At 42.2% G+C, this 18591-nt stretch overlaps 1 protein-coding gene across 5 annotated transcripts in view; it reads left to right on the top strand.

The window, feature by feature from the left end:
- Positions 1 to 11783, top strand: part of rnpc3 (RNA-binding region (RNP1, RRM) containing 3) — a 35005-nt gene extending 23222 nt beyond the window's left edge. For 3 of the 5 annotated variants that reach the window (XM_037536546.1, XM_037536532.1, XM_037536540.1), the window contains exons 11-16: positions 6526 to 6681; positions 7461 to 7555; positions 7720 to 7778; positions 8382 to 8514; positions 8777 to 8849; positions 11504 to 11776. In XM_037536546.1, the coding sequence (XP_037392443.1) occupies positions 6526 to 6681; positions 7461 to 7555; positions 7720 to 7778; positions 8382 to 8514; positions 8777 to 8845 (512 nt within the window). In that variant the 3' untranslated portion in view covers positions 8846 to 8849; positions 11504 to 11776. Of the gene's footprint in view, positions 1 to 6525; positions 6682 to 7460; positions 7556 to 7719; positions 7779 to 8381; positions 8515 to 8776; positions 8850 to 11503 lie in introns of all 5 variants that reach the window. The other 2 variants (XM_037536557.1, XM_037536562.1) reach the window with 2 other exon arrangements.
- The last annotated feature ends 6808 nt before the right edge of the window (positions 11784 to 18591 follow it).

The raw sequence follows: 18591 nt of genomic DNA, 5'->3' as shown, positions 1-18591 counted from the left end.
ACAAGGCATTCTTAGACTTATAAGCATATTAAAAATTACTTTATAGTGCAAAAATCTGGGGGAATCTGGAGAAATATCAGTCTGGTTGTTGCAATTGGAACACACCCCTTCCTTCACATCTCTCCATCACCCTCCTCCTCCTCCTCTTCCTCCTGACGTCACTCCTCCTGGAGGCCCCGCTCAGAGACCTGAGCTCCGTGAGCTGCTTCCTGAGCCGGCCTGTTTAATTAACATAGCGATTAGCTTGGAGAATAGTGCGCGGCTGGAGGGGAGATTCGCTCGTCATGGCGCTCCGGCTGGGGGAATTCCTCAGCTCTGCTGCTCTTTCTGCTCTTTCTGGTGGGCCACTATGGTTAGCCTGTGCACTGTGGTCCCCCGACAGTACCGGGCCGCACGCAAGACTGAAGTCAGTAAACACGCTGTTGGGAAATTTTGCTGGTGTGTTGTGGCATCAGCTGTTTGTCTGTGGGTAACCTGTGTGTTGTACGTTTACTCGAAGTAGTTAGCGCTGAGACCCTTACGGTTAGGGACAAATTCAGTTTATGGATCTGAACCTTTTTTTTAGTTAAATCTAGTTTAGTTTTTCTCCTTAAACGACAGGCTTACTGTTCAGTTATTGATCTTCAAACTTATTATTCACTAACTACTATAAATTATTCAGTAACCTATAGGGGCGGGGAGAACTTGATTCTTAGAAGCATTGCGATGCGGACGTAGACGATTCTGAATCAGTTCACAAATGTCAAAAATCGATTTTCGAAATATTTTAATTTATAGCGTAATGCTGGCGGAACGCACAAAGCGGGACTTGGAGGTGCAGAAGTGCAGCGCCTGGACAGTCTGTGGCGGCACATAACAAAAACACACATGGATGAGCGAGAAATCCGACCGGCTCCCTCTGCGGTAAAGCCAGGTTAGGTCAGGAGTCACAACCTAAATGTTAAGAAGAGACGTTTCGTCCTTTCAACAAAGTCAAACCACCTTGGCACCCACAGCATTTAATGCCCAGCATGTCTCAGTGTGTGCTGATGTCCTAGTGTAGGCTAAAAAATATAAACGAAAACACTGATTTACTTCGCTCTGCTTTAAGCTTCAGCTCAGCTATAGCCGCTTTCCTCCCGTCTCTGCTGCGAAACATTTCCCCAGATGTAGAACTGATTCTTGTAAAACGTCTCAACGTTTGACGGTTTTACGGGGCTGAAGTCGCTTCTCCTTCTCCAGCTTCTTGTTGGAATTTTCCCGTTCCACTTTAAATTCTGCCTGAATGTAAATGCGGCAATGTAAATTCCTTTTAAGGTGGAACGAGGGAAATCCGAAAGAGAAGCGACTTCATCATCGTCAGTTTTTCGCTGCAGCTTTGACGTTCCAGGAAACCAACTGCGCCGATTATAAATGTGAATAAGTCGGTTCGTCTACAAATGTCCGTCTTCAATCTCTCTCTGCCTTCTCGTAGCTACTAGCTCGGCGAGGCTGCGTCGCTAGTCGACCTAAAGTCTGCACGCCAGGGGAAAAGGGACCTGGATAAGATCCACACTATATGCAAGTTGTGTCACACGAAACTAGAATGTTTTGGAAACGACAAACATGAGAACCCATATTTCATGTTTCCACCCGTTTTCTGTCTGGTTGTACTTGCTCCAACCAGAGGACCATCAAGCAAGCCATGTCAAATTTTCCACCCACATTGGAAGCGAATTACAAACTATTGCTGCTTTTATTGCCAGAGATTTGGTGTCATCGAGAACCAGGGCTTTCATGTTGCGTACTTTGGAGCCGAGATGCAGCGTCTCGTCTCAAAGATTTTACTGTGGTGGTTGGCTAGTGTAGTGGTTAACACCTCTGCCTTCTACTCTGTAGACTGGGGTTCAATCTCCACCAGGGCAAACACCCTACACTATACCAATAAGAGTCCTTGGGCAAGACTCCCAACACCACCTTGGCCTCCCTGTGTAAAATGACCAAATTGTAAGTCGCTCTGGATAAGAGCGTCAGCAAAATGCCATGAATGTAAAATGAGACCAAACAGTTATTAGAGCACTGTATTAAACGGTAGGATGGGATAGGGCTGCCCACCGCTCTGGGCAAGTGTGCTCACTGCCCTCTAGTGTGTCCTCACTAGTGTGTATGTGGTGTTTCTCTGCACGAATGGGTTTGATTGCGGAGGTGAAATTTCCCCAGAGTGGGACTAATAAGGGTCACCAAGTCTTAATCGTAAAGACCCTTTAATACACTCTTATTTAAAAAAGCTGGTTCTTCAGTAAAGAAAAATGGTTCTAAATAGAAGCATGAACACTCAAAGAACCCTTTGCATGATTAAAAGGTTCTTTGCATTGTGAAAGGGTTCTGCAGATGGATAGAGAACGTGCCGTAGAGGATTCTATGTAGAACCTTTTTGAAAAGGGTTCTGTGTAGTACTAAAAAGGGCTGTTCTATTGGAACAGGCTTGAAATCGTGACAGTAGAAGAACCTTTTTCGAAAAAGGGCTCTCACTTTATTTGGACAGTCCACTATAGTCCCCTAGAGATTATCTACAGATCTTCAAACTGTTAACAATCTGTTGAAACTCGGTTGATTCTAATCAGTGGTGGGGTTAGGGTTTAGATTCAGACCAGGGTTAGGGCAGGTTTAGGTTTTGGGCTGAGGTGAAGGTCAGGATCAGAATTAGAGCCAGTTTTAGAGTTAAAATGATGGTGAATCTAGTAGATATTTCGTTTAATGCGACTTAGAAGTACATTAAGTATCTACGAAGCGTCTAAAGTGGACAGTCCAAATAGTGTTGCCCAAAAATTCTCCATCAGTCTGAAGAAGCCTTTAGCAATGCAAAGAAGACTTTAATCATGCAAATGGTTTTTTAGGTGTTCATGGTTCTAATTTAAACCACTTTCTTTACCAAAGAATCCCTGAATATAACCATTTTTTAAGAGTGTAGGTTAAACGTAAAACCATAACCCTGTTCTCTCTAAACCTTCACGAAACTATAATGCAAAGTATAATGAAAATTTGCTTTTCACGTTAATATAATTTAGTTAACGTAGCATTAATATTCATGTTAGTGCAACACATAACTGTTGGGAATAATGTTAAATATCTATTTATTACTAGAGAAGCCAAAGGCTTCTGGCACTACACGTTTAGAGGATCTTGCAGTTAAACTGGCAGTTTCTCAGTGTAATAAGAACAGCTGTTTTTTTACTCTGTGGTTAAGACGACAAATTCAGCTGATAAGTGGAATATATTAAAATAATTCAGCATGAAGAGGAGGAATGGAGTTCCATTGACCTGTTCGACTGAACTGAATGAATTGAAATGGATTGTCATTCATAGAAAATATTTAATATTGAGAGAATGTCAGGGACATGCGGTGAGTCTGAAAACCCAAAGTGTGATTTCTATTTTCAGTCTACTGTGTTTTTTTTTTCCCTTCGGCACAAAAAGCGCGATAAGAAGTTGTTTTTCATACGCGTAGTAAAAGAATCGGACGCAGGCAGGTAGTTTCCATTCTTCTAGCTTTGGACAGATAAACAGCGTATTGTGAACAGAAGAGGACAAGGCATGCGATAATTTGGATAAAAGAGAAAGAAAGAGAGAAGGAGGGGGGAAAAAAAAAAAACTAGATCCGGTTCTCCGAGGGGAATTTATCACTGCCGGCTTTGGTTTTCTGCTCCAGCACACACGCAACACTAGATCTGTGTGACAAGTTTCTGGAGGATTTGTCGTGGGCCGCTGCTCTTCATAATTTCTCTTATGCTTTTGCTTACAGCTTATGCTCCCTGCTGCGTCTGACAGCAGACGCTGCGTCGCACGACCTCACACTAGCGCGGCCGCCTCACCTCAAGAGCTCAGACCAGAAGGTGAAATCGTTTCGCTGGAGTAAAAGGCGCACGTTTTGCTTCTGTTGAGGCTGCTTTTTTCCTACGACTCCTTTCCTCCTAGGTCTTTGTCGTCTTCCGGCTCTAGATTTGATCACTCGGGGAGTGCGATCGCTGATTATGCGGACTGAATTTAACCTCCGAGTTGCCCCCCTGAACTTCACGCTATTCTTCTTGCATTTAGTTCAACTGTTTCTGGCTCGTGGCTCATTGAAACGAGTGGAGGAGTTGTCTGAAGTGGCAACCGAATGGTTGAAGTGGAAACTGGAGATTGAAAGCTTTCGACATGTACGGTGTTTGTTGAGCATACAGTCGCGTGAATGGATCACGCTACACCTTTGAAATCGGTCCAAAGTCCTAGTTGAAAACCCATTTCAGACTTTACGTTAAAATCATTTTGCTTTGAGTGACCCTAAACCTTAATTATGTGTATTTCATGAAAAGAAATGTTTGAATATTTGTTTTTCTAACAAAGCAGTTACGGCCCTAAGGCCCGAAACATACTTTGCGCAAGGACGCAAATGCAAAAGACGGCACACGTTCGGTCCTTCTGTACAAACTAGATTGAGATTAAGATTAAGTGACCCTTATTAGTCCCGCAACGGGGAAATTCCACCTCCGCATTTAACCCGTCCATGCAGTGAAACACCACACACACTCTAGTGAACACACACACACACTAGGCGGCAGAGAGCGCACTTGCCCGGAGCGGTGGGCAGCCCAATCCGCAGCGCCCGGGGAGCAGTTGGAGGTTAGGCGTCTTGCTCAAGGACACCTCAGTCATGCGCTGTCATGTCCTTGAGCAAGACACCTAACCCCCAGCTGCCCCCCGGGCGCTGCGGGGAGTGTACACTAACTGTACGTTCTTACGTTACTGTTAAAACACTCAGAGTATAAACCAGAGAGGGATCTGCTGCTATTCCAACACAGACAGTAGAGGAGAGTGAGCTGCTTTACGTCTTCTCTTGGATTAGAGATACGATAGTTAATCGGGTTTTTTATCCCGTCTTTGCGTGACGCACAAGTGGTCGTCTGCTGTGGCAGTTGAGAAACACGCTGGCCGTATAAGACCGCTTGGTCAGGCTTGGCTGTCGTTATAGCGCCCCCTTGCTCTAACGCTCAGTATTACGTCGTGTAATGAAATGCGCCGTGACACTATGCGTGAAACCCTGTCTGCGTAGCTCGAAGCCTCTGCCTTCATGTCCTTGCCTGGAGTGCGTTTTGAGCCTTATTACCAAGTGTTTGAGTTGTGGCTTTTCCTAATTGAACTAAGTCTGAGCGAAACACAAAAATGCTAGCCTGTGCGTGACTGGCGGACACAGCTTTGGACACATATCGCTGTTGGCGGAGGAAAACCTCGTATCTCCAAAATGGTCACTTTACAGGAGAAGGAAAAAACCTACTTCACTTTTTATGTAAGCCAATGGAACCAGACTTTTCTCCAAGCCATTTCTTTTGGTCCATTCTTCATGAAATTCACACATTATGTCCAAAAAGGAAAAGTGACCGCGATTAAGATGCTTAAGGTTTTCTTCCAACAGCAGTGATATGCAATCATAATCATAATATCACACTAATTAGTGACGGGTACCGATGGTTCTTAATGTTACACATTGATTTTTTTTCGGATGTCGGGATTAGAGATGGATTTTTGGGGCTGGTACCGATTGCAGCTCGCCTTACAACACGAGCCCTATGAATATGTTCTACTAGTAATGCTCAGTGATACCGCATTCATACTGATAGCAGGCAGTTGCTTTATAAAAGGAGCAGTGTTTATATTGGACAGTTCTATCAAACCAGTACACTGGAATGATGATGGAATGGGTTTGAGGTTAATTTGAAGTGTTTTTGAGGTTTGCACTGATGTAAAATTTAGATTTTGTTTATCATTTGTAAACTTTCACTTTGCATTCAGAGTATTTTTGAATTAAATGGCTTATTGTATAATGCAGCCTTTTCCAGTTTAACCTCTTATTCTCCAGGGTATACTGTGGTTTGTCCATCTGAATTTACCTGACCAATTTGTATGGCAAATTATTCAGTAACTGCATGAAATAAATGTACATTTTTATTTATTTTTTATAAAAGATCCACTCAGATGAGCAGAAAATGTGTTTCATGATCACACACATCACTATATGCTTACAATTTACTGCTGAAAGCCACAGATCTGACTGGAAAGAAGAGTTACAGCCTCATATGATATCCACCTTTTGAATGTAGCTTATGAAAAGTTATGAAGAATGTGACGTGCGTTTTGGAACCACCGGTGGTCCCAAAGAGTTGAAAAGGTTAAACTCGTGAAGCTTTTTTCAAATTGTGTTCATAAGAGCAGGATGTTTGTGACGTTGAGTAACAATCGACATAACATAGGGCCACAGCTCCCATATCAGTGCTTCCCTATATTTAAAAAGTATTCAGATTTGGACCAAAGTAATCAAATCAAACTGGTGAAATTTGAGAGCTCGTGATTTCCTACAGAGTTGTAAAATCAAAGAGAATATCTGTGAAGTCAGCGATTAGAGATTTACCCCTTCTAGTCACTGCTGCTATCAGCAGGAGGCCTAAAGCGAGCACAGCTCAGTGGCGTTTGGAAGCAGCCACTGTTGTGGCTTTTTGAGTCCTAATTACGCTCCCTGTCCTCTTCCCGCAGACGCAGCGGAGCAGGAGGCAGGAGAAACGGGCTTTGGGAAGATTTTCCCCAGCACACAGGCCAACAGACAGGAGGAGAGCAGTGAAGGGGAAGAGGACATGCCCTCAGAATTCATCTCCAGGAGAGAGCTGGAGAAAGGCAGGCTCTCCAGAGACGGTACGACAATTTAAAACCACACACACACACACACACACACACACACACACACACAGCATTACTGCGCTTATGAGGACCTCAGTCTCTTTACAGGAGCCGTTTCAGAAAAGAAGCATACTGACCTCCCTAGCCCCGACCCCCACTGCCAGCTTCAATGTAGACATATTTATTACCATAGACTAATGTAGACCATATAGTGGTTTGGTGTGAAACGGTTCATAGTAGAGACTCGGATGTCTTTACGGTGGTGGCGATGGGAACCAGGGGTCACGACGTCTACAACACAAATATAGACATTTTATTTTTTATTTAATATCAAAACCACCAGTGAACTTACATGAGTCTTCTGAGTTTATATGGTATGTTAACGATGGCAAAATTGTGGTAAATTAAAAAAAAAAAAACGTTTTATAATTTGCTGGCCTGCGTGTATCTCTCCATCTCCAAAACGTTCTTCAGACTATCATAAAACAGCGTCTCAGTCACCACGCAGTAAATTCATAACCAGTTACTGTAATAGTTTTCTACTGAGGGTTTTAGAGGTGGACGTCTGGTTCCCATCACCACCACTGTGAACAGTTCTGACTGTGAGTTTCTCTAGACCTGAGTGGTTCACACCAGACCGCGTAAGTCATGGCAGGTGATTCTTTTATACATACTGAGGATTCATATTTAATGTGATGTTCTCCTAGTGTAAGCATTGATATTTCCTGAGGTTAAGTGTTTCTGTGTACTGTCATCTCACAGTCATTTGATTTGTATGTGTTCTCTATGATCAGAGATGAAGAGGATGTCTGTCTTTAAGAGTTATGAAGCCGGAGAACCGACCTGCAGGCTTTATGTGAAGAACATTGCGAAACAAGTGGAAGAAAAAGTGAGTGTCTCCGGAAAGCAGAAAGCAGCGAGTGTGAATTCTTTACATCCAAATACATGGTGTTTCACAGTGAGCATCAGAACCGCTGTGTGAAATTTCTCAGCTCTTAAATTAAACACCAACCAAACTCGTTTACAGCTCATGCCTCTCTCTCTTTACCTCAGGACCTGAAGTACATCTACGGCAGGTACATCAACACCTCGTCAGAGGAAGAAAGAAACATGTAAGCTCCATCACTCTGGGCCTCAGGCCTTTATCCACTGCCTCAGCTCAGGCCATTATCAAAGTGAATGAAAGCCATGCAAGCTCTCTGCCGTTTCTCAGATACTGTAAAAGGAAGAGATCTTTTGTAAATGTAAGAGTGGTTTCAGTATGAAAAAGAATGCACTCCCTGGCCACTTTATCAGAGATTTCGCTCTCGTAGCTCCACCTTGCTGGTGTATAGTTAGAGGCTGTAGCTCATCTGTAATGCATGGTTTGTATTAGCCATCCTCTAGTCCTTCATCGTGGTCAGTTTCTGACAACAGCAGACAAAACGCTACATTCTGCAACTGTACGTCTATATAGGGAACCTAAAAGGTAGGCATTTGTAATGAAGTGGCCAGTGAGTGGAACCACAAGGTAGGTGTTTCTAATAAAGTGGCCAGTGAGTGGAAGCACAAGGTAGGTGTTTCTAATAAAGTGGCCAGTGAGTGTAGAACATTATTTAGCCTCAAAGGAAAACTCATATGGGCAAGGGCAAAAAAATGTCAGGTTATATTGTGAATAACAGAACACAGTGTACTTCATGCAGCAACATACAATTTCCTTCTGTTTCCCTGTCCAGGTTTGATATAGTTTTGATGAAGGAGGGGCGAATGAAAGGTCAAGCCTTCATCGGGCTCCCCACTGAGAAAAGTGCAGAGAGAGCCTTGAGGGACACCAACGGATACGTCCTGCATGACAAGCCCCTAGTGGTGGTATCCTTCACTCACTTTTCCAGCTTTCTCCAGAATGAAAATGTCAGCTGCTCACCTGCTGATGATTTCCAAAAGCCCATTTTAGCCTGGCAGTGGTGGTTTGTGTGTTTTTAAAGGAATGAGTGTGGGGGTTTGAATGCCAATTGTGTCTTCTAAGATGCACCATGAATTTTAATTGCCAGGCTTTGCCCTTTACCAGCTTTAGTCAAACGGTGTTGGGGGAATCGGCGCTCCTGTGTTTTAGCCTTAACTCATCATCCAGCAATTTGCCCGCTCAGCGAGGCCAAAACAGGATGCGGGCCAATCGAAGACTGGAGCAAAGAAGCGCTAAATAGGTGAGTGGTATTAATAATAATAATAAGAAGAAGAAGAATAGTTTGTCTTACTTTTCAACAGTCCAGTTGCAATTCAAGTGTTTTACATGAAGCAGTAAAAGAAATACTAAAGAAGGAAACCAGCAGACATGCATTACTCATCTTGGACAACAAGACATGGATGTGAAATACAGTTACTAACCTCTTATTTGAGCAAAAATAATAAACGTAGTGAAAAACTAATCACAAATTCAAGTGTACAGTGGGGCCTTCAGATGTTGCCTTTTCAAACTCACTCAAGTGCGATTCTTTTGTTTTGTGCTTTACGTTTTTATGGAGGACCACACACCACAACTGGAAAGCACGGTTCTAGCTTGCATTTTGCATTTTTGCATTTTTAAACCATGCGATTAGGATAAAGTACTGTTGCCTTTTGTGCTGAGCGCCCATGAAAGTCGGCATCGGCTTGACCAATCGAGATCGGGCATTCCTGGGCAGCCATGTAACCAAGGAGAGCTAGTTTTAACTGTTGTATTATTGCTTTCTGTGTTTAGTTATAGAAATATTACCCGTCTTCTGTTTATTATTATACACAAACTGATATATATATATATATATATATATATATATATATAGCGTTTACCTGTCACGTCTGTCATTTGTGTTCATGTTTACTTGCCAGTCAAAAGCAAAAACCTGGCACATGTTTCTTTTCAAGCATGAGGTGTAGCAGCCCTCACATCTGAAAAAGGTGTTGTCTAAATGCCCCCAAGGCTGTTAGAAAAACAGTCAGCATTCCCTAAACAGCTTTTTCTATGTACAATACAGTCGTATGCAGAAGTGAAAGTCCTTGGTTAAATTATTTTTATTCGATTTTGTAGCTGAAAGTAAATGAGCACATTTCTACAGCACTGGGCACCATCCTTTTTCCTGGAGATCTGCTTTCCTGCAGAGTTTAGTTCCAACCTGCACCTAATATGCTGAAGTTAATTAGCTGGAGCAGGTCTGCCAAACTCTGGAGCTACATTTCACAGGGAGGTAGATCTCCTGGACTAGGATTGGTGACCACTGCTCTACTGGGAACAGATATAAACATGGAACTGACTAGTACAATTTGCCATGACTTTTACCCAGACCACATTTTGGTCCCCCCGCCCCAATTCTTTCAGCAACTAAACCCATGTGTCAAACACAAGGCCTGGGGCCAAGTCAGGCCAATGGCACGGGCCATTAAAAGTTATTTTAACTTTCTATTAATATTAGCTCATTTTACCATGAGCTGCACTACAGTTCCCAGCATGCACTGCAACATAATTGTGTGGTCCCTACCCCTCCCTAACTACAATATATGGGACCACACCACGAAGAAAGGTGTGTAGTTCAAGCGAATGGACATTTTTAAAAACTTGGACAAATCTTAAAAACTACACTGGAGACATATAAAGAGGTTTAACAGTCATAGCTTATCAGCATCTTATCAGCTCCACTTACTGTATAGCTGCACTTTGTAGTTCTACAGTTACAGACTGTAGTCCATCTACTTAATTTTTAAACAATCACTGTCCACTCTATTAGACACTCCTTCCTTGCTGCACAGTTTGTGGTGGTCATCCTCTAGTCCTTCATCAGTGGTCACAGGACGCTGTTGGCTGGATATTTTTGGGTGGTGGACTGTTCTCAGTCCAGCAGCGACACTGAGGTGTTTAAAAACTCCAGCAGCACTGCTGTGTCTGATCCACTCAGACCAGCACAACACACACTAACACCCCACCACCACGTCAGTGTTACTGCAGTGCTGAGAATGACCCACCACCCAAATAGTACCTGCTCTGTGGGGGTCCATGGGGGTCCTGACCACTGAAGAACAGGGTAACAGAGTATCAGAGAAACAGATGGACTACAGTCTGTAACTGTAGAACTACAGAGTGCAGCTATACAGTAAGTGGAGCTGATAAGATGGACAAGGAGGTGGTCATCATGTTATGCCTCATCAATGTATGGTCTGTTGTTTCATATAAAACTATTTGATTTTATTGCAATTATTATAAGAATCGTTAAAGAACTCGGTGGCTATTTTTTGCCATTTTAGTTTTGCCGACACCCTTGCTTTAAAACATGCAGATATAGAGGATGTGTTAACTTAATGTCGCTAACAAAATGAATAGAAACTTTGTAATTGGCTGGCGTTGGAAACCTTTGCATACAAATAACGAAAAAACTTTTATTTATTTAAAAAGATCCTGATGCTGATGCAGGTTTCTTGTAACCATTGCTGCTTTACATACAACTCTGATAGTGAGAATAGGCCTAACATTTCAATAACATGTCTTGTAGTTAAGAATAGAGTAGGTTGCAAACTGTTTTGGAATTGGCTGTGTAGCAGAGTGGTTAAGTCACTCATTCGGCAGGCCCAGCTCACGGGAGCATGTTGTTGATCTAACACTAGGCATTGGTCCTAATGCATCATTCCAAATAACTTAATCGTGCCTAATTGGTTTTATTTAATTGATCTGTGGTCATTATTATATTGCGATGAAATTGATCAATTGATCGTGTAGCCCTGGGAAAAATCATGTTTATGATGTAGTTTAGCACATTAAGCTCACTCCTGACAGCATTCTGTGCATAAATGGGCTGGACTTTGTTCACAAAACATATTTTTGTCCTTGTTGAAGATCACGTTAGAAGCCTCAGTCATGAACCTGCAGGACAATTTGTATCCTTAAGCGTGCATATCCTTTCAGAAAGAGATTTAATATCATGTGATGCTGATTTAATTGCCATTTAATATCTCTTATAGTTGTTATGTTCTCTCTGACTTGTGCTTTCAGCCCTTAGGTGATGATCCCGGTACCTTCAAGCAAAGTCTGTCAGATGCAAAACGATGTATTTTTATTATTATTATTATTTTTTTTTAATTAAATGTATACTGAGGTGTTTTGCACATAAATAAATAAATAGTATTTGATATCTGCAGGCCTGACTTGTATTTTTTGATAGGTTCTGCTTTGTATTTTGTCCGGCTGAGTCCTACTTGTGACTGTCTTCTCATTTGGCACTGAAAGCTGAACTGTAATAGCCGGACAGAGTAAAATAATACGGCCTATTAGCTGCTGTTTAATGTTTAATTCCGAGACTGTGGGTTATTGTGTAGAGTGCCGGTGATGGAGATGCCGTCCGATAGCTCGCTTTCTAAATGTGATGGGGAGTAAATTTAGAAAGTGAGCTATCAGACGGCCGTTTCGGCTCTCGGCAGCACCGCAACAGATGGTGGTGTCAATACAGAAAATGGCCAGAGACTCTGCAAAGGCAAACAAATAAACACAAACAGACACACAAACAGGATAATGCAGGAGGACTGGCTGCAGTGAGCTGGCCTTGACTCAGCTCTGTGGGAGGTTGGCTTTTATTTGTACTCGTTGCTTTGACCCCTTGATTGCTGTTTGAGCGTATTTGTGTTAAATAGTGGAGAGTAAACAGAATCTGCTCTTACAAAGAATCTGTATGAAATGGGCTGGAATATTTGGTCGTAAATGGTTTTCGTCTTTTTAGGTAGTTGATTAACATATGCATACATGCATTTTCACATCATACGTTTTTTAATATATATATATATATATATATATATATATATGTATATATGTGTGTGTGTGTGTGTGTGTGTGTGTGTGTGTGTGTATACATATAATATAAATGTATATATACACAGTGCTGTGTGAAAGTCTTCGGCACCCATTTTTAGACACATTTTTTAAATCTATTTATTTGTGTAGTTTGTGTTTATTTGCTGAGAGAAGTGTTAATACTTGAATAAAAAAAAATTATAGAATATTAATAATGATAATTTATATATATATATATATATATATATATAAATTATGATTTTATGGATGTCAGTGTGTTTGTTTACCCATTTTTAGCCCAGTATTATATGTAGTTAAAAAGCAGCTCCTGGTTTGACCAATCAGTGCTTCAGTAAATTGAGCTCATGATGTAATTGATGATATTAACGAGTCTCTGTGGCGGCTGTGAAGGTGTCAAGGAAAAACATGGACCCGAGGAATTCTTTACTTTGTTTTTATGTTTATTTGAATTATGAATACGACTTTATTCTATTGTATATTGTGATAAACTCACTGCTGAGGTCAACTGGTTAAAAATCTGCTTAGATGCCTAAAACTTATTTTTGCACAGTACTGTGTGTGTACATTATAAAATTTTATATATATATATATATATATATATATATAAAATCATAATCTCATATCTATATATAGATATCTATATAGATAGATATATCTATAGATATAGATATATATAGATATATCTAGATATAGATATATATATCTAGATATATATATCTATGTATATATGATAGATATGCCTTATATGCACTTTGTAGTTACTATTATTAGTTATTACAGACTGTAGTCTGCACAGCACACACTATCAGTGTTACTGCAGTGCTGAGAATGACCCACCACCCAAACAGTACCTGCTCTGTGAGGCTCCATGGGGGTCCTGACCACTGAAGAACAGGGTAAAAATGGGGCTAAGAAAGTATCAGAGAAACAGATGGACTACAGTCTGTGAAATTTCTTTCTTTTTTTTTCTTTTTTTTTTTAAATACCTTTTCATATAATTTGAACATGAGTTGACATTTTGTGAAAATTTCACAGAGACCATGCTCAGAAAATGAAGACATACAAGATTCTGCGCTATTTCTTGGTCACTATTCAAATTTAATTCGAAACTTTGTGACATCGTCCATGTTCAGGCCTTTTAGTCTTATTCCTTCCATGGACGCTGGTCTTTTGTCAACTCTCGGGTGGATTTCCTCTGCTCATCGGAGGCTTTTGGACCAACTGTGTGTATGGAGTAGCTCTTCTGTGATGCTGTTACCCTACAACATTATAGCTTTGGGCTGATTAGCAGAAGCTGAAAAATATGAAGAAATATCAGTCCAGAATGCTGATCAGAGTGAGTTATAGACGATTCTGAAATGACGAAGAAAGCTAGTCCTAAGATTAACATCCAGAACGTGAGTGTTTAGAATGAAGCTGTAATAAAATGATATCCAGAATGCTTCATATTGGAAAAGTGATCAAATCTTGACGCAGACGACGTATAAAGAAGTGATTACAAATGACTACAGTAACTTCTGAAATACATCAAGTGTTTAGAATAAAATAGCATTTTGGATAAATTGGCAAATATTATGGTTGTATTGTTCTCGTTAAGGCGTTAGAACCAGAACTAAGCAGCAGCCAAACTCTAACCACAAAAGGCTAGAAGAGTCAGGATGTAGCTTCTTGCTCTGACTTTATTTTGCCTTGAATATGTGAATTTAGAGTGAAACTGAACAGACAAATCACAAAAGGTCAATTATAAGTCTGTAACACACAAATAAAACATGACACCAGGACAAAGATACAGGGTAGCAGCAAGCTAGGAGCATGCTAGCAACCGCAACTGATGTAATTCATCTCAAAATGAACTTAAACAGGACACAGTTCTCAAAAATATATGCTAATATAAACAGTCAATCTACTAAAATGTTTACTCACAGACATTGCTTTGAAGAGGTTCAAAGGGGATGACAACAGATTAAGCTGAGCTTGCATTCATTTCTGGCTGTGCTCTTCCAACGCTTCCTCTCAACTTCCTCTCGCTTTCTTAAAGGAACATATGCAGTATATCCACTAGAGGGCGCTATTTTCTTTCCTAAATAAACATTTCACCTTTTGCTTTGCCTGGAAGGCAGACCACTCCCCGCCTGGCATCAGTGATGCCACAACTAAATAATATTACATTCAAACTAAAATGAACTCAACTTGCAGTCCCACCAGCAAAAGAGAAATGACCTGTGACACTGGTCTCAACAGTGTCTCGAAAGTACCCTGATCCACAATCCGGAACTCCACTTTGCACACTTTGCCATCGGCACTGGGATAGACTGACTCATCCACTGCCATAGGCCACATATTTCATGCTTCATGATTATCTTTTAACAGCACAAAATCCCCTTTGAGGGATTTTGAATGAGGGGCCTTGTGTTCATAATTGCAGTGACTTCAGCCATTACAGTGTGCAGAACATCATGAATGAGAATAGTCTTCTGCTTGAGTGTGAAATCGAGAATTCTCAGAGCTACTCCGATCATTCTTTCCCAGACTCCGATCATATGAAAGGAGCGAGGAGGGTTGAACTCCCAGACACATCCTTGATTATTCAGATATCTTTGAATGCTCTGACATTGTTGCTCTCTGACAAATCCAAACTCCTTGCAGGCTCCTATAAAATTTGTCCCACAGTTGGATCGATGCTGTTTCACAGGCCCTCGCAATCTCCTTATCTAAAATCTCCTTATAGCATTAATAGAGCTTGAAGTGTCCAGAGATGGTATAACCTCAATGTGTACCGCCTGCGTGCTCATGCAGGTGAACAGCATTGCCCAGTGCTTGCATTCAGCTTGACCTCCTCTGGTCCTTCTGGCTGTTACGGTCCAAGGGCCAAAAACTTCTGTATCTACATATGTAAATGGGGGAGCTTTGGTGACACGTTCAGGAGGCAGATCTGCCATTTGCTGCTGAACCATTATACCTCAGAGTTTCCGGCAGGTGACACAGGTGATGAGTTTCTTCCCTCCAAAAATCCACAGATTGCGGCTCTGAGTGCTCCTTCACTGAAATGGTGACCGTAATGTTTTACCTTTTTGTGAAAGTGACAGGCTAGAAGGGTCGGGACATTATGATTCTTGGGAAGGATGAGTGGGTTCTTCTCTCTGCTTTCCAGCTGTGCATTACTAAGTCGTCCTCCAGTCCTCATGAGGACTTCATCAGCTTTGGGGTTCAGCTTAAAGAGTGGGCTGTTCTTGTTAACAGGCTTGCCATCGGCAAGTGCTGCTAACTCCTCCATGTAAGTCTCTGCCTGGACCGACTTGATAATGATGTCTGAAGCCTCAGAGAGCTCTTCAGGCTTGTGGGGTCTAAGGCATCTGTGCCAACCTCGGCATCCTGAGGCCAGGTCAGCTGTCTTATAAGAGCGAACAGTGAGAATAAGAGAAGCCACAGCATTGACTAGCAAGCTCCATATGAAGAATCTCTTGAAGCAATTGATGGTTAAACCCCCCTTTGCTTGAATTTGCATGACACAACTTTTCACTTCTGGTCGTATTTCAACATCTTTGTCTGGATCGATGAGATCGAATGACTGTGCTATCGCTTCTTGGCTTTCATAGTGTATGTGGAGAAAGGCTGGTCCACTGAGCCAGGTTGTCTCTCGGAGTTGCGATACGTGGACAGATCTTGAAGCCAAGTTTTGTTCAGACGGCACATAGAACTACTGCTCAGGCTTTGTAAACTGATGGATACGCTGAACCCCATTGTGGACATACATATAGAACCGTCTATTCTGACTGAATATAGCCTAAGACAACCTTACTGTCACAACAGAACTTCACTGCATCTGGCTGAAAGTCCATTTCACTGAAAACAAGTTCCGCAATTTCCACTGCCATTACCGCAGCGCATAGCTCAAGACGAGGAATAGTAGGTTTAGACTGGGGAGCCAGCCGGGATTTCCCGAGGACAAAACCCACTTCACTTTTCCCATCTTCACTGATCCCTCTGATGTAAGCCACAGCCTCAATAGCTTTAGTGCACATGTCAGAAAACACACATAGCTCTGTACGTGCTGCTTGAGAGAGAGAGCTGTTAGTGTAAATACATGAAATTTGCAAACATCTCAGTTCCTAAAGTGAGTCTCTCCAGTTCAGCCATTCCTGGCATTTCTCCTCTGGTAACGGCTCATCCCACTCAGAAGTGTGGCTGCTCAACTCTTGTGGGAGGGCCCGACCCTGTACAGTAACAGGAGCCATGAATCCTAAGGGGTCAGAGAGGCTGTTAACTGTAGCTCAAACACCACACCGGTTGAATGGCTTGTCACCGACAGACACACTGAAGGTAAAGGTATCCGATTCTGTCTCCCAGCAAAGTCCCAAGCTGCGTTGTGTTGGCTCTGCCTCCCCGGTGAGATTGAAATCTTTTATACTTTTGGCATGGTCTTCTGGGGGAAAGGCTTCCATGACTACTGGGCTGTTGCAGGCAATTTTGTGGAGGTGGAGATTAGATTCAGCAAGGGATGCTTTGGTTCTCGAGGAGATCAATGGCTTCTTCATCCGAGGGCAGTGACATGAGCCCGTCATCTACATAGAAATGCCTCTGAATGAACTTGAGTGTATCTGTGCCATGTTCATGTTGTCCTGCTTCAGCAGCTCGCCTAAGTCCATAAATAGCAACAGCCGGTTAAAGTATGTTGCAGAAAACATGGACTTTCATCCTGTACTCAATGATGTCTTCTGTGTGGTCGTTACCTCTGAACTGCAGAAACCTCAAAAAGTTCCTGTGGTCCTCCCTCACCAGGAAACAGTGGAACATTTGCTGAATATCAGCAGTGAATGCTACCTCTTCTTTCCTAAAACGGATGAGAACCCCCAGCAAACTGTAATTAAGATCTGGGCCTGTAAGCAGTACACCGTTCAAGGACATGTCATGGTGGCGTGCACTTGAGTTGAAAACCACTCTAATCTGCCCAGGTTTCTGGGGATGGTAGACCCCAAAAAATGGCAGATACCAGCATTCTTCACTCTCAGCAAGTGGTGATGCTTGCTCTGCATGTCCATTCTTGAAAATCTTACCCATGAATGTCACAAACTGATCTTTCATTTCAATGAATCCCTTGCCTATCCCCACCGAGGTGTACTGTCTCTTGCAACTGAATGAAGCTGTCACATGATGCAAGATAAGACATTCAACCATTTTGCAATACACTGGTCTTGAATGAGCTCACGCTTGGCTTGTGTGCTCCCTGAAGGCATACTTCTTCCACCAGAGAAACAAATCCAGCTTTTGGGAAAAGGGTGCATCATAGGGGCCACTTATCTGCTGTCTAACTTTATGCACTCTGATGATGTCTCTCCCTAACAAGAGGAGGATTTCTGCATCAGGGTCAACGTCAGGAATATGGTCTGCTACAGACTTGAGATGGAGGTAATAGAAGGCCACATTTGGTGTGGGTATCTCAGATCTATTGTTTGGTATTTGGTTGCACTCTATTAGTGTAGGGCATGGTAGGGCAAAGCTGGTCTCTCCACTGCTTGCCTCAATCCAGAAGCCCTCTGCTCTTCTTCCAGACATGTCAGTCACCCCAGAACAGGTCCTCAAAGAATAAGGGTAAGGATGGCCTTGGACATTAAATAACTAAAAAAAAACTCTGACCTGGCAAGTCAGAGTCATCAAGGACAGCATAGATTTTGACAGCTTTTTCTCTCTGACCATGGGGAAACACTCTTACTAGACATATTTTTGCGCATGATCTAGGTGCTTGAGTCTCACCACAAACACGGTGCAAAGGCAGTCAATGTTGGATGCCTTAGTTGGGCATTTTTCTCCCTTCTCAATGTTCTCTGGTGCAGAGATGGAAGTTATAGATTCTTGAGGATCTGGACCAGGGTGCATTGCAGAGACATGGCGATCACTATCACAGTACATTTTGTGGTTACTTTACAGTTTACTTTACACTCTAGCCAGGTAGGAGGATGACGCGCAACATCTACAGCAAATTCCATGATCTCTAAGGAAGGCCTTTCTCTCTTCCCATGGCATTCCCCTGAATTGGGCATTTCTTAGCTGGGCTCATTATGCTTTGAGATAGTGCCTCTGGTGAAGTCATCTTCAGTGGAGATGTCTGTTTTGTGAACTGA

Source organism: Pygocentrus nattereri, chromosome 3 (genome assembly GCF_015220715.1).
Source record: "Pygocentrus nattereri isolate fPygNat1 chromosome 3, fPygNat1.pri, whole genome shotgun sequence".
Taxonomy (NCBI): domain Eukaryota; kingdom Metazoa; phylum Chordata; class Actinopteri; order Characiformes; family Serrasalmidae; genus Pygocentrus; species Pygocentrus nattereri.
This window is presented reverse-complemented; position numbering and strand designations above follow the sequence as displayed.